We start from the raw sequence: 15,481 nt of genomic DNA, 5'->3' as shown, positions 1-15,481 counted from the left end.
TATCTCACATATGACACCACATGTTTTAATTTCGCTCTCTTCGCGTTTCCATTCAGTTTCAATTTAGAATTCGACGCCGCCGTGTTGTAGAATTTCGACCAGCTTTTCGCATTTTCGCTTTTCACCCGCTTTTTTTAGAAAAATTTCTCATAGTAAAACCGCAATATTTAGTGTGCACTTTAAATTGGTGTTAGTGCATCATAGTTATAGTTCAACTCGCATCATAGTTCAACTCGCATCATAGTTCAACCCGCATTATTAGGATTATAGCATTTTTATTCAAACCAAGGAAGGTCGGGATTACCACCTGCATCCCGAGCCGCAGTGGGAGTGCTGTCCAGGTTTAAAAATTCATCTTATTTTTTCCTTATTTTACCTTCACCCTTTCTAATTTACTTCCTTTACTCGAAGGTGAATGTGGAAATAACGCACCTGGAATTAGCTTGACCCCCAAAAAACTTAGTAGTAAGTTAAACTAAATTTTTAATTTACAGTCCACTCAATTTCCCATATATAGCATATAGGCCTTTGTAAGTACAAATTGTTTTCAATAATTGACCAAAGGCCGTACCAATATTAATATATAAGGCGTCCCATAAAAAAATTAACTCGAAAAACTCAATATCTTTGAAACGAATAATATTTTTCAAAAACCCGATAAAGCGCTCGTTCACCGAACAGAGCGATTAAAAAAGAAGAAAATGACGTATACGTCAAAATTTGTTTGGTAAATGTCAAATTCTGATAAATACTTCTATTTGGAATTCGTTAAAAATACAAGATACAATAAAAGCCGATATGAAGTAAAAAAGGAATTTCGGTGGATATGTGAATAAATCCCCGAAAAACTTGAATATTTCAAATTATAATGTCTGGATATAAAAGGGTAAATTATTATGAATTGTGTAGACTATGTGCTACTAACCAACAGAAAGAAAAAACCCATATATTTCAAGAAGAGGGAAGAAAAATACAACTCTTGAGTAAAATACAATCATGTCTTTCCCTTACTGTGAGTATTGGAAAGTTAAGTCTGTTAATTACATGATCGTTCGACAATTTAGTCTATAGAAAACGATTGTTTATGTGCATGAAATAGAATGAGTTTGGTTTGTCTATGAAGAAATCAGTTCGAATGAATTTTGCTCCTTTATATTTATTTCCAAAAATTGATTCATTGAACCTGATAAAAGTAAAATGTCATTCGAAGATCTTATTCTAGGTTTATGAACACGATTTTCTTCCAAAAGTAGTTTGTTCCAAATGCTTGAAATCACTAGAGTCCTATTACTCTTTCAAACAAGAATGTATATCATCAGAGACAATGTTATCCAGCTATTTCAAGAACTTCAGATATACAGAAGATTTTAAAAAATCTGGGAAGGTTTGTAATTATCTGAGAGAAAATTGTGTCCAGTCTTCATAGTTTTTAATATTTCAAGGTTTATATTAAAGAAACTACAGCTAGAAATACTGAAGACCAGGAGCTTTTAGATACTGGTACAACCACAAATCAAGTGGTCACTAGTACACAGCCAATACAAGTAGCGGCACCATCACAAAGTCATCAAAATGCCTCTTTGATATCAAACTATGTTACTATAACTGGATTAAATGAATCTCCAAAGCAGAATCATCATCAAAACCAATCACAAATTGAGCAGGTATTAAAGTTTTTAATTCTAAATATTTTCTTGAAAGTCTGTGTTACACAGGGTTCTGCAAAAGTGGTGCTGTGCCCCATATCTTTATTTATAGTTCTAGAGCACTACTTAATAAAAAATTTTCAGTCAATTTTGTTTTTTCAATGGAAAACGGTTGTTTTTTTTTCATTTTTTCGGGATTCTTATGAAAATTAAAAGATTTCATAGCAACCCTTACTTTCAAGATATTCATCATGACAGGTTTTTTCTTTCAATATTAGTCTCTTGGAATTCTTGATATTACAGAGCAATAGTGAGTCCTATTCAAATTCATTTCTGGTTGAATATTATGAAGGAGTTACTCTCTCAAACACTATACAATGTAAACGCCTTGCCAAATTTTCAAATAAATATGGATAGGTTATTTTTGTCGCATTTGTGGTTTTCTTCCATTGCTTCTTCGTTTTTATTAAGGTTTCAATTCTGTAATATCATTCCCAATGGTTTTGAGTCTTACATCGAGTATAAGTTTATTTCTTAATATGACCCAGTATCAATCAGGTACTATTTGCTCATGAAGTTGGTATTCAGGGTAGTTTCTGAAAAATTCTGCAAACTGCTTTTGGCGAAGTTCTTATCCTCTTTGATTTTTGTCACTTCATAGTAAATTATTTTCACAAAACTGCAATTGTTTTTACCATATAGTTTTTTACAATAATTAGACCTTTTCAATCTAATGAATTTAGGTTGTATAATTTTTGAGTAGAGAATATTTTGAATTTGATCCTTCATTTTGAGTCTTTAAAAATTATTGTGTTAAACAAAAAGGATGAATGTGATTTTTGTACCAATTTACATACAAATTTCAGGTTTTTATTTTTTTCTCTCCCAAATTATTGAAAGTTTTAACATTCAAATTAAAATAATCAACCAAGTTGAAATCATTTAAATGTAGGCTTGTTAGTTTATCAACAACTATATCACCGACTTATCAAATTTTCCTCTCATCACGTAATCATTTTATAGTTAATTGCATGAATATTTTTATAGGTCCAATCGTATTATACTGTTCAGTTACCTCAAGCAACAATTGTTACTAATCAACAAAGTGTGGATCAGAAACCTCAATTGAAATCTCCTGAACTACCAAGTAAAATTATTCAGCACTCACAAATTTCATACAATTTGAATACAGTTAATTTGGCAACATCCCATGTGAAACCTCAACAAAAAACACAAGAAACCATCAATAATGTTGTTGTCAATGCAAATGGTGAAGTGATAAATATAAGTCAATTAGATTTTGAGTCTATAATGAATCATGCCTCTACAACAAAAATAATGAAAAATAATAACAATTTCAAACAAAAACGTGTCAAAGAAACAAAAATAACAGAAGATACTGTTATCAAAATAGATTTAACTGAAAATGAGAATAAAAATACATTTGAAGCAAGCTCTGACAAACTTCCTCACATAAAGAGTACCCAAAATCACCAGAAATTTACTTATAACAATTCCAAATTAGACGATAAAGTTCCAGTTAACGTTAATCCAACTGTTATATTCAATGCTGTGCAAGATTACCAAGTTCCTATATCAAATTTTGTGCCGTTCCATCAGAATTCCGGTAATATTAGTTATTCGAATCAATCTGGCACACCAGTTAATATAACAACATCAACAGTTTGTAATTCAACCACCAATGAACACTCAACAGTCAATTTGAATGCCTTGAATGGAGATTTGGGAGGTGGAGCTTATCGAAACCCAACCCAATTTCTGACACCTGTCAAACCAGATGCAGCTAAGACTGACAACTCTTTAAAAAATACTCCTTCGGTGGAAAAATTGCATGTTTGTGACATATGTAACAAAAGTTTCAAAAGAAGAGAACATTTATATCAGCACATAAAGTTGCATACAGGTTTCAGACCATACACCTGTGAGCACTGCAACAAGTCATTCATGAGAAAGGAGCATCTTTTAAGACATATGACTTCACACAGCGGTCAAAAAAATTATACCTGTAATATATGTGAAAAATCCTTTTCAAGAAATGATAATTTATTAAAACACAAGAAGACACACGAAAAACAAAATAGTTTCACCTGTGAAGTCTGTCAGAAACAATTTGTTATGAAACATTATTATTTAGCGCATAAAGTAACCCATGAAGTGGTTGACAGATGTATCAGTCAAACTCTTGGTATTTTGAAAGCTTAATCTCCTATGAAGACTTTCCTTAGCATGAGATCAGGTTTGTTATATTGTAAAAATAAACAAGGCAGCTTCTAAAACATGTCAGAAGGTTTTCTATGTAAATATTTTTTCCAAATTGGAAAAATTATGACCATCTTACGATGAAGTTTCTATTGTATAAAAAAAGGGTATCCCTAGTTGAAAATATAACATATTTATCAATTTTGCCATTGTTGTTGTTATCAAACATTATTAACATAAGATGCAACAGAAAAAGCTAAGTGGTTAATGGTCTTGTTTAGAAGGGCAAGTTTTTTCCAAATGTTAATCAGGCTTACAGGCATCTGATCCAAGAATTCTACACCCAGATCTCAAAATTCATTTCTAAAATGTTGAAACAGCTCAAGAATTATCTGAACTTTTGATAAGCAGATACATGGTTTGGCTGACGCATCTTCTTTGTTTTTATAATGATTGATGATGAAAATTATGTTTCACAGTTTCTAAAGAATAATTCTTCTGAGATTTTTTTCATATTTTCTATATATAGTAAGATTTGGCTAATGTGGAAAGAAAATATCAATTTTTCTTCTGGGACAGTTAAATTCAGTGAAACTGATTGAATCCATCGAGAATGGTACAAACCAAAATGTAAATAAGTAAACATTGTAAATAATCTTCAAATGCCATATTTATTTTGTATATTTTTTTTAGACGTTATATGTATAAAATGATGTTCAATTTAACTTGTGAATACTCTGCATGAATATTTCAATAGCCACCTATGAATTTGTGATTTTTCACTGCAAACACGTACTGAATTAAGTATTAAATGAAACCAAAAAATGTTAAGTTCTAGTCCTATAATAGTTATAGCTATTGTATATTGTTTTTAAGAAATATTTATTATATTATACCAATAGATATTTACATCTCGTATTTCATTTTCTCACACCATATGAAACCCAAATGTTGGGTGTCCTTTGAAGAAATACACTCCCGACTTCACTTTAGTGCTTTCCTCATTTTTATGACCTATTATTTTTTCGCATTCGTTAGGAAAATGTGAAGTTGTTTATTCGTTTTCAACGAAGTGCTTCCCGTATCAAATATAGGTTTGTAATCATTTCTCTTTGTTTCTCTTATTGCTGAAAGAAATAATTATGACATGTTCATTTCTAGGTTTTAAAAAAAAATTAAAGATTTTTGGGATAATGGTCTGTTGGTGTAATAGTTACAAAGATAAAGCCCTCCAAAAATTGTTAATTTTTCTCCAGAAAAATTAATTTCAAGCGCGAAATTGACTGTACGGATGAAGATATAGTCGTAGAAAGAAATCCTGTTCAAATATAATTACATTACTACAATTTAAACACAGGACCTCAGTAGATCTAATAGTTTTCTCCTCAGAGGAAATGCATAATTTTTCTGATTTCACCACTGGCCTAAAATATAAGGGAAGAAAAGGGACCAAGATGCCCTTTTTGTACGTCGTTAGTGGCAACTGAAAATGTAATTTTTTAGAAATAAAGCACATATTGAACGCAAACATTCTTTCAAATTCAATTGAAAAATTTTGGATAGTGTGGAAGAAACTTTTGAGAAAAGAAAATATTCTTCGAGGCGGATCTTTTGTTTCAATTTGGGACCATAGTTTCGGGACACCTGTAAATTACTTAAAAAAAAAAACAAGGGGTTTCATTACATTCTTGAAGAATTGAAAAACAGACTAATTTTAACACTATTTATTTCGCCTATATACAATCTAAAAGACATAAATAAATGGATTTCAATAGTGTCAAAAATGATAATCTTAGTTCATCCAATTAATTGAGTTCATCTTGATAATAGCTCTTATGGTAATCATTCAATATCTTTGAATACTGGAATCTTGCTTTGGAAATTGATTTAAATTATTTGTTTTAATCTTATTTCAACTTATGCTACAGCTTTTCCTTCTGCTTCCAACTTCTTCTTGAGAGACTCTGGCATCTCTGGTGGTGGTGGTCTTGGCATATGCATGGCAACCTAAAGAAAATGTTGATGAACAAATTCAATTTTTTTTTAATAAAATCAACTAACCTTAAATGCATCATAGATAAACCACTGTAAGGCCGTCAAAGTACCAATCATAATTATCCTTGGTGTTAATCCTTTCCATAAACCTGCCATTCCCAATTTTTGAGCGGCTTGCAAAGCGGAGACACCTTTCTCTTGGTTCAATTTCGATACAACTGTGTCAGCTGGATGACTTACAATGGCGCAGAAAACACCAGCAATATAACCAGCAGCAAAGGTTACTACCAACTGTTCTCCTTTAGTGCAATCTGCCCTAGGTTTAGGTACTACATATTTGTACAGAAGTTCAATTGTTCTTTCAAAACAGGCGAACTTCATCATTGTGTAAGGGATTTGTCTCATCCATAGTGGAACCAAACCTTGGAGAATGAAATAAAGTATTTTCAGTAAAGAACAAAATGCGGAACAAAACACTATTTTAAGAAAAACGAATCATACTTCAGTCCCTTTTATTCATCCTACAGTAACATTACCAGTCAACCCAAAAAATTTCTTTCCAACTTAAAAAGAACCAAAATATTTTAGACAAAGTAAAAAATATTTTGGCTCTTTCTAAACTAAAAGCAGTTCATTAACTCTGTGACAAACTAGTCTGAATTGAGTTCTGACGATTGCCAACATGAAAAAAATCAAGTCGGTAATGTCAGCTTGCAGATTGAACTAAAACAGCTGGCCATGGAAGTTTCCAAGTTGCATAGGGCTACACCTCGTGTTCCCGAAGGAACACTTCCTCGGCTTGAAAATCCCTACACAACCAAAGTTTCTGGTTCTCCCACCTCGTAACACACGAGGGTCCTGCTGGGACCTTGAGCAGCCTTTCTCAGACCTTCCCGAGACTATGTTTGAGTAACCAGGTACCCGTCAAGTAAGCCCCAAGTGCAAGATTGTTACAGAGTATTGAGTAGCGTTTTGGTTTCATTAGAAAGGAATTTTAAAGTTCAACCAGAGCTTGTTACCTCTGATGCTTGGGTAATTTTATAATCATAGTTACGAAGATAAATAAATTTTGCATTGAATTAGATTCTTCTGTTACAGAAAAAGTTTCTACAGTTATTGATAAACCATAGAATAAAGAATTAACTGTCAGAAAAATAATGCCAATTGAATAAGCAACAGAATAGTTCATCAACACAATTTTAAAGTTAAAAATATTACTTACTTTTGTAGAAACCATTGACACCCTCCTCTCTCATGATTCTAGGCCATGCTTCTCTCAAGGTATTTGCAAAACCTGGTGTAGTTTGAATTTTGACCTTAGCAGCTTCTAGGGGTGAAAGACCGATGTCAGCAAAGAATTCAGCTGAAGCACTGGCACCAAGATATAACCAGGTGCGGTAAAGGTATGAATTCTCTTCTCCAATTAAATCAGAGTAAAATACCTGAAATAATAATGATTGATTAAAAATTGTTGGTAAGGAGTTAATATGAATATGTCATACTTTGAATACTTCATAGAGACCAAATTTGCAGAGTCCCTGAATGGAGTAACCTATGAATGTGGGGGCCCATCCTTTGGCCAGTCCTCTCGTACCTTCTTCAGCCATTGAAACTTTGAATCCATGGAATACATTTTTGTATTTCGCAGGGTCTACTTGGATACGACATTTTACAAGATCAAGTGGGACAACAGCTGTGTGAGTGATACCACAGGACAACACACCTAAAAAAAACCTTAATAAGCTTCAAATTGATTATAATTAGAAACAGAATAACAAGAGATTTGAATTCATAATGTTCCACAACAATAAAATAAGAAATTTCAAGAAAATTTTCAACTTATTTCAAGATCTGTAACAGATTAGTCTGAATTGAGTTCTGATATATATTATCAGTTTGCATATTGAACTAAAATAGCTAGTCATGGAAGTTTCCAAACCAACTCAAGTCACACCTCCAGCTTGTGAAGCTATCCATGGTTTGATCTTGAGATGGCCCATTTCTGGTTCTTCCACCCCATAACATATGGGAGCCCTGCTGGGGCTTATGATGACCTTTCTCAGACCTTCCCGAGACCATGAAGAGTAACTATGTACTCAGATTGTAGGCCCCAAGTGCAAAATTGTCACAGATCAGATTTAGCAGAAAAACTCCCAAAATTTCAGATAGTATTAATGAGAAGTAATATAATCATGTTAACAAGATTCAGGTTGTATTTTAAAAAGGTCTGGTTGAATTTACCTCCAAGACCACAAAGGGCGAAATAGTGTAATGAACCAAATTCACAACTGTCTCCTTGCGCAACAGAAGCTGCAGCAATGGATCTTCCAGCTACCAAAGACTGGACAAGTCCCAACTTTGGAGTGTCCTGGGATGTTGTTGGTACAACAGCACTTTGGGACTGACAAGATGCTTTTGGAAGGAGTGAAAGGAACATTTTATATTTGATCTTGTTCTAGCCCCCTAAAATAAATTAATAATGAGGAGCAAGTACAGCTTTCCTTCAAAAAAATTACATAATAATTATCTTGTAATTGATGAATATCGGTTTGGAACGTCATCAATAAAGAATTGAATCATTATTGAATAAAGAATTCATGTTGAAATATTAGTATTTATGAAATATGAAATAATCATAATTTCTCAAAATTAACAGGGTTCCAGGAATGAATTTGATCAAATTATGTAAGAAGCCATTGAAAAAAATCGATTTAAAAACCGAAAAATTACAAGACACTATTTTCATATCAAAAGACCATTTGGCCTTGAAATATTTCATGCAGTTAATCCCTTAATACAAACGAAATTGGAAGATATAGTAAAAAAAACTTAATTTCTTACCTTAGCAAAAATGGCCGACTGGACTCGTGCCTAATCAAGAGTGCGAGATCAAAGAGGAGACAAGGGAGGAGAACGTTACGTCGAAAACTGTCAACGCAAACCTATGACATCATAGACATTCATGTGTCAGAATATGTCGGTCTTATACGTATTGTATTTTTTAGCCATAAAAAATATAATTGATATTCTATAAAGGAGAACATTTCAAAAGCGACCATATTTCACAAACACTGTAGGAGATCTAGTATAGAAACTACAAATTACAAGATTTTTGTTAATTGCAATTGAAAACAAATCGCAGTAACTGCACTCTTTGCACAACCCTGGTACATCCTCTGAAAAAGGAGGGAAAGGCACACCATAGAGAATATAGAATGCATAGAATATCTATGGCACAGAATACTGATAATTATCATAGAGTAGGCCAATCATATTTTACATTTGTTTTTCTTGTTTTTGATTTCTTGTTATTGGAAAAAAAAACAAATAAAATAGGACGTAAAAAAAATATCTGGAATTGAATTTTTCAATTTGAATAATGAATCCTTATGCGCTTATGAAATAATTAGTCTCATCAAATCAAAAATTTCTAAAATTTGTAAACTAAACAAATATCTTATCAGATGTCATAACTTTGTAAACTTCAAAAAATATGGACTGAAGTCCAATGATATTGATGATAATATTACTAAATATTTAAATGTAAAGGCAGTGTCCACAGTTGTATATTTTTACAGATAAAATGTTTATCAGTTTTCGAGAAGAAATTATAAATAACGGATAGAATGGATATTTAATAACAGTGAAAGTTACAGATATGATTGCAGTAATCAAAATACATTTTCTTAGTAAAATAATTAAGAAATAAATGGAAGTGATTAATTTTATATATCAACATTAATGGATAAAACAATGTTGTTCACCACCGAAGGCCCCGAAGCGATGTCTTGGGGCCTCAACTCTACTAACCATGGAACATTTAAGGAAATAAAAATGGATTCAAATTTCTTGATGTTACTTGCATCTCTTGTTTTTGCAGTGTCTTGGGTTGTTTATATTGCTTATTACAATTCGAGGGTTTTTGGGTACATTATAACGAAAATTGTCAATCGCTTATTTATAAGCGAAGGGTATTTTAAAATTGGTATGTAAAATGATCAAAAATTTAGATTTTTGAAACTTTGATGGGACTCATTTCAGGTTCATTTTCTTTCAACGCATTATCTGGTAAAATCATGTTTCGAGATGTTGTTTATATAAGTTATGATTATACTGCTAGAGTACAAGATGGATATTTGATCTTTCGATGGTGGAGGTCTTATATACCCAAGGATGTCAGTGAAGGTAGGTATTGTTAATTAGATACTCTGATAATGACTAAAGCCAATTTTCTATTTCAACAGATCTTTCACATTCAGACACCAGACTTTCTATAATGCTAATTGGTTTCGAGTTACATGTCTATAATAGGTGTGATGTATATTCAAAATTAGAGGAAATATTTGGTCTCAAAGAAGTGTTTGCTGAACACAAAATATCCGAACACTTGAATGTGTAAGTTGTTCTTTCGATCACAGACAATGATACATATATAGAGTTGTTTCTTCAAATTTTAGTTCTGAAAGTTTGGGGGAAAACAGTTCTGTTAGAAAGCAAAGACCAGAAGCAGCTATGGCTAGAACCTGGAGGGATCTTATTCCTGTTATAAAGTGTGATATTTCTTCTGTAAGTGAATATTCAGGATTAATATTGATTCTTCATGTGATAATGTACAAGCTTATTACTTATGTATCTCTCTTAAGTTACATGTGTTGTCTATCTAGTAATTTGTAAAAGTATAATCAAGATTTTCTTTTATAGAGTCGGTTAGTATTTGGAAATCGACTAATACCAACAACTCTTAGCATTTCCTTTGAAGAGTCTCACTTTGTTTACTCAACAAAGCCTGCTGTGTGCACCTTAGATAAGTTTATGCATTTTGTGAAGTGTAAAGGAGAAAATGTTAAAGTGATGTTAGCTCCAAGCCTAAAGTATACTGGTAAGAATTATATGTCTACATATCTAACACTTCATTCCCTTCCCTGCCGGTGCCTTTATCTGTCTTGATCTGAATCAAGAAATATACTAACTGACAAAGAAACTGCAACACCCTGAAGGAGCTGTTTAAAATTAAATTTTTTTTTGGTAAAACATGGATAGTATAGCAAGGAGTGAATGATTGAATTTGGAGAAAAAACGAAAGGTTTACAATTTTTTTCAATAAATTTGTTAATAATGTGTTTGTCCACGGCGATTATCTATACACTCCCCAACACGTCTCGACATTGATGCAATAAGATGGTCTCTTTCTTTTTGAGGGATACTAACCCAAGCTACTTGTACTTCATGTCTCAGAGCCGCCAAAGTCCGAGGGGGCTAGGGTACATTTCCAAGCTTTCTATCCATGATGCCAAAATATGCTCTATAGGCGAAAGATCGGGGGATCTGGGCGGCCATGGCAAAAGATTCACATGGGTCGCTCTTCCAAAAAGTTTAAACTAACTCTGACAACATGAGGTAGGGGATTATCTTGCTGAAATATTGGATTCTCGAGCCAGTTAAGGTAAGGGAGAACATATGGCTCCACTATTTCTTGAAGGTAACGCAGCGCTGTCATGTTATCTCAAATAAAGACTAAAGATGACCTACTTGCATGTGTAATAGCACCCCATACCATACCATAACGCCTACTGTACGGTGTGAATGACGCTAAACATCAAACTGAGGATCACGTCTTTCCCCCGACGTCGTCTAACCCTTCTTCGGCCATCATGTGCACCAAAGGAGAATCGAGATTCATTAGAAAAGACGACCTGATGCTATTCCACATTTCAATGTTGACGTTCTCTGCACCACTGTAATCGTTGCCGTCGATGCTCTACCGTCAGAGGTAACACAAGATGGGGTCGATAATGCTGCAGTCCAAAAGACCTTATTCGGCTGCAACCGTTCAGTTAGTTACAGGATGGCCTTGTTCTCCTAACCACTCCTCAGCCAAAGATCGAGTTGTCTTAGACGTCGATCTTAAACTTCATTTGAGCCCTTTCGACGTCTGGTGCCTCTCATATACCAATAATTCAACCTCTTTAAAATTCACTTAGCTGGCGAGAAATTCCGCGTACACATGCTCTAGGTATTTTAGCAACAACTAAACATCGACTTTGGATCTCGAACAGCTGGTTTGTTGTAAAATTAAAAAAACTTGCAAAAAACGCCTAAAATCTTTGAGTAACAAAAATTGTTTACATGGAAAAATCTTCACGATTTTTTCTCTAAATTCAATCATTTACTCCTTGCTATACTATCTATGTTTTACCCAAAAAAATTTAAAATTTTAACAGCTCTTTCTGGGTGTTGCAGTTTCTTTGTCAGTTATAATAGATCAACATATATGTTCTGTACATGTGTTTTTGTTTAGGTCTTACTGATCAACCTCCAAGGTATATGGGAGAAGGCTTCGTACTCTTGCAATCCAACAACATGGAACTTTATTTCTACATGGACGAACCAGGCCTTGTACCTGAAGAACCGGTGCTTGTGACTCTTCCGAATGGTGACATAGTGGCTTCTAGTGCTCCAAAGTGGGGAATAGATATCAAATGTGGAAAAAGTATGATTAACACATTACCAAAAAAATTATAATGTACTTCTTTTTGGCTTTATAGGTACAAACTTCAGCTATGGTCCGTGGGCTGATCGACAGAGAGAACACCTTTTCAAATTTTTTTACCCCCAAGATTACCTTCCCATGGAAGTAACCAAAACACCCAAACCAGGAGATAAGCGTCAGATGGAATCTTTTGAAGTCAGGATGCTGGTACAGAATGATGCTACAATCGATGTTTTGTTCACAAAGGATAAAGAAACTAACGCTGTGCACATAAATATAGGAGCAGGAAGTTATTTAGAGGTAATTGTTGATTGAAATTATTGTCATTTCTTATTATTGACGATATATCGGGTGTCCCAAGGTGAGTGGCCTATTAGATTATTATGGAAACTATTGATGGTACAGATTTCAAATTTTGTGAATAGATATTTGGCCATGTAAGGTACATTTTTAAAATAATTCCACACTTCCAGTGTTGCCGGATGTACGACAATTTGGCAACAACTTTGTTATTTTGAATGGGACATCCGGTATTTCTATTTTTTTTATGATACTCCATAAAATATTAAAACTATTCACTCTCACTTTTCCTCCCCTATCTTTAACGGTTTTTGAGTTATTAATTATTTTTCGAAATTTTAGATCAAATTGGCGTATTACGAAAATGGCTCTAGTTCGCTCAATATTTGAGATTTAAGTCAGAAATTTTGCGAGTCGTTAGATATTGATCTGACCTGTGTCACTGCTTTTGAATTATGGTTGTCAATAATACAGGACGGACCAAAAAAAATCATCATTTGCCAAGTTAAAAAATTGTAAAAAAGTCTATTTTTTCAAATTAGACACCTAGTATATTTTTCAATTTTTGGAATCAGTACAACACACTCTACAATTTTTCTATTAACGTCTCTATACCTATCTCAACTGGATTCCGAGTTATATGCGTTTATTAGATTTCACATTGATTCAATAAGTTAATTTCTTTTGTATTGTTATTTTCTCTATGTCGTTCATAGATCGATATATCAATGAATCAGTTCAATCCATAAATGTCTAAATAAAAAATTATTGCCTAACAGGTGTTTTGTTCCGAGGTTTTTCTATAAATAATGGCTCAAGAAAGATATACACATATAACGCATATAACTCGGAATCCAGTTGAGATAGGTATAGGGACGTGAATAGAAAAATTGTAGAGTGTGTTGTACTGATTCCAAAAATTGAAAAATATACTAGGTGTCTAATTTGAAAAAATAGACTTTTTTACAATTTTTTAACTTGGCAATTGATGATTTTTTTTGGTCCGTCCTGTATTATTGACAACCATAATTCAAAAGCAGTGACACAGATCAGATCAATATCTTACGACTTGCAAAATTTCTGACTTGAATCTCAAATATTGAGCGAACTAGAGCCATTTTCGTAATACGCCAATTTGATCTAAAATTTCGAAAAATAATTAATAACTCAAAAACCGTTAAAGATAGGGGAGGAAAAGTGAGAGTGAATAGTTTTGATATTTTATGGAGTATCATAAAAAAAATAGAAATACTGGATGTCCCATTCAAAATAACAAAGTTGTTGCCAAATTGTCGTACATCCGGCAACACTGGAAATGTGGAATTATTTTAAAAATGTACCTTACATGGCCAAATATCTATTTCAAAATTTGAAATCTGTACCATCAATAGTTTCCATAATAATCTAATAGGCCACTCACCTTGGGACACCCGATATTATCTAAGAAATTTACTCAATAATATCAAAATTCATATTCAAATTTCCATTAGAAGCTTTCAGAAAGGCTACCATTAAATGATAAAAACACAGTTTAAAATAGATAATTTTGACTGGTAAATAATTCTACAAATCAAATTGTTTTATATGGGAATACATACACATGTTGTATTAAAACATAATCTTTCAATAAATAGGTGACAATACCATGGGTGACAAAACCGAATGGTTTCACAAACAAAATTAATGGACAGCTGCTACACGTGGAGGCAACTACCAGTTTACAGTTTAGAGATTTCATCAAGAGTGAAACATTAGAATTTGGTTTGGAATGTCACTATCCTCTAGTGTGGAATGAACATCAACTATGGAAAATTAATCTGACGGCCTGTAAAGCAACAATTCATGTGATTTTCAGCCATAAATGGTTTTTCCAAGGTAAGGCATCCATTGTGTAATATGTATATTTTTTTTTTTTTGTCATTTATTGCTTAATATACAATCTACTCATTACAGGTATTAAGTAATTGTGATAAGAGAGACAACATGAGAGTGAAATGTCCAGTGACATTTCTACTCGACTTGCACTATTTTAGTGTTGTGGAAGATCTTCGGGCCATGTCCTCTTCAGTCTTCTATTTTGGGGTCCTTCCATGTAGAGGTTTTGTATTAGGTCGTTTGAGTGACTTTGTATTCGATTTTGGTATCTGGATGAAGTAGATTCTATAACGTCGTTGATGTAAGGGATCTGTAAGTCTTCGTGCAGTCGTTGGTTAGTGACGTACCATGGTGCATTTGCTATTAAGCGGAGAGTTTTTGACTGGAACCTTTGGATAATTTTCCTTCTGGATGGCTTCGCGCAACCCCACAGTTGAATTCCGTAAGACCATATTGGTTTGAGAGTTGCCTTGTACACTGTCACTTTGTTCTGCATGGTCATCTTCGATTTTCTTCCCAAAAGCCAATACATCTGTCGGAGCTTCATGTCTAGTTGTTTCCGTTTTGCTTGCACGTGCTTCTCCCATGTGAGCCGTTGGTCCAGATGCATACCCAGGTATTTGACCTCAGTCTTTTTCGGCAAGGAGACTCCATTCAGGGTTACTCTGGGACAGGCGTTGTCTCTTAGGGTGAAAACTACATTTACTGATTTGCTCTGGTTCAAAGTTATCCTCCATGTTTTGTACCAGTTGCTGAGTTGGTCTAGGTGTAGTTGGATATTTGTGGAGGACAGAATGGGATCGTCATTGGATGAAAGTATTGCAACGTCATCAGCAAATGCGGCGATAGTTGTGACGGGAGTTTCCGGTAAATCAGCAGTATAGAGAAGATACAAAAACGGTCCCAGTACACTTCCTTGGGGTACACCAGATTTGATTGGGAAATACCCAGATAG

General features: G+C 33.6%; 3 protein-coding genes across 14 annotated transcripts in view; 2 read left to right on the top strand and 1 right to left on the bottom strand.

The window, feature by feature from the left end:
- The window catches only part of LOC123676903 (zinc finger protein Xfin-like), a 33,755-nt gene extending 28,980 nt beyond the window's left edge, over nt 1-4,775 (top strand). The window contains exons 1-4 of one of the 5 annotated variants that reach the window (XM_045613202.1): nt 67-341; nt 1,223-1,384; nt 1,443-1,664; nt 2,694-4,775. In XM_045613202.1, coding sequence (XP_045469158.1) covers nt 1,325-1,384; nt 1,443-1,664; nt 2,694-3,869 — 1,458 coding nt within the window. In that variant the 5' untranslated portion in view covers nt 67-341; nt 1,223-1,324 and the 3' untranslated portion in view covers nt 3,870-4,775. The other 4 variants (XM_045613201.1, XM_045613200.1, XM_045613199.1 and 1 more) reach the window with 4 other exon arrangements.
- An 800-nt stretch (nt 4,776-5,575) lies between these two features.
- Nucleotides 5,576-8,858, bottom strand: LOC123676906 (phosphate carrier protein, mitochondrial-like). Its single transcript, XM_045613216.1, has 6 exons — nt 8,703-8,858; nt 8,103-8,324; nt 7,364-7,584; nt 7,084-7,303; nt 5,928-6,283; nt 5,576-5,873 (listed from the first exon to the last, which is right to left on the bottom strand). The coding sequence occupies exons 2-6, from the start codon at nt 8,296-8,298 to the stop codon at nt 5,784-5,786; spliced, it is 1,083 nt and encodes a 360-aa protein (XP_045469172.1). The 5' UTR covers nt 8,299-8,324; nt 8,703-8,858; the 3' UTR covers nt 5,576-5,783.
- Nucleotides 8,859-9,346: 488 nt separating this feature from the next.
- LOC123676902 (transmembrane protein KIAA1109 homolog) overlaps nt 9,347-15,481 on the top strand; it is a 57,531-nt gene continuing 51,396 nt past the window's right edge. For all 8 annotated transcript variants that reach the window (XM_045613193.1, XM_045613196.1, XM_045613191.1 and 5 more), the window contains exons 1-8: nt 9,347-9,846; nt 9,903-10,046; nt 10,106-10,256; nt 10,319-10,427; nt 10,563-10,740; nt 12,160-12,351; nt 12,407-12,651; nt 14,286-14,526. In XM_045613193.1, the coding sequence (XP_045469149.1) occupies nt 9,603-9,846; nt 9,903-10,046; nt 10,106-10,256; nt 10,319-10,427; nt 10,563-10,740; nt 12,160-12,351; nt 12,407-12,651; nt 14,286-14,526 (1,504 nt within the window). In that variant the 5' untranslated portion in view covers nt 9,347-9,602. The remainder of the gene's footprint in view (nt 9,847-9,902; nt 10,047-10,105; nt 10,257-10,318; nt 10,428-10,562; nt 10,741-12,159; nt 12,352-12,406; nt 12,652-14,285; nt 14,527-15,481) is intronic.

This window comes from Harmonia axyridis, chromosome 3 (assembly GCF_914767665.1).
Source record: "Harmonia axyridis chromosome 3, icHarAxyr1.1, whole genome shotgun sequence".
NCBI classification, from domain to species: Eukaryota; Metazoa; Arthropoda; class Insecta; order Coleoptera; family Coccinellidae; genus Harmonia; species Harmonia axyridis.
Note: the sequence above shows the minus strand (reverse complement) of the source record. Positions and strands in the feature narration are given on the sequence as shown.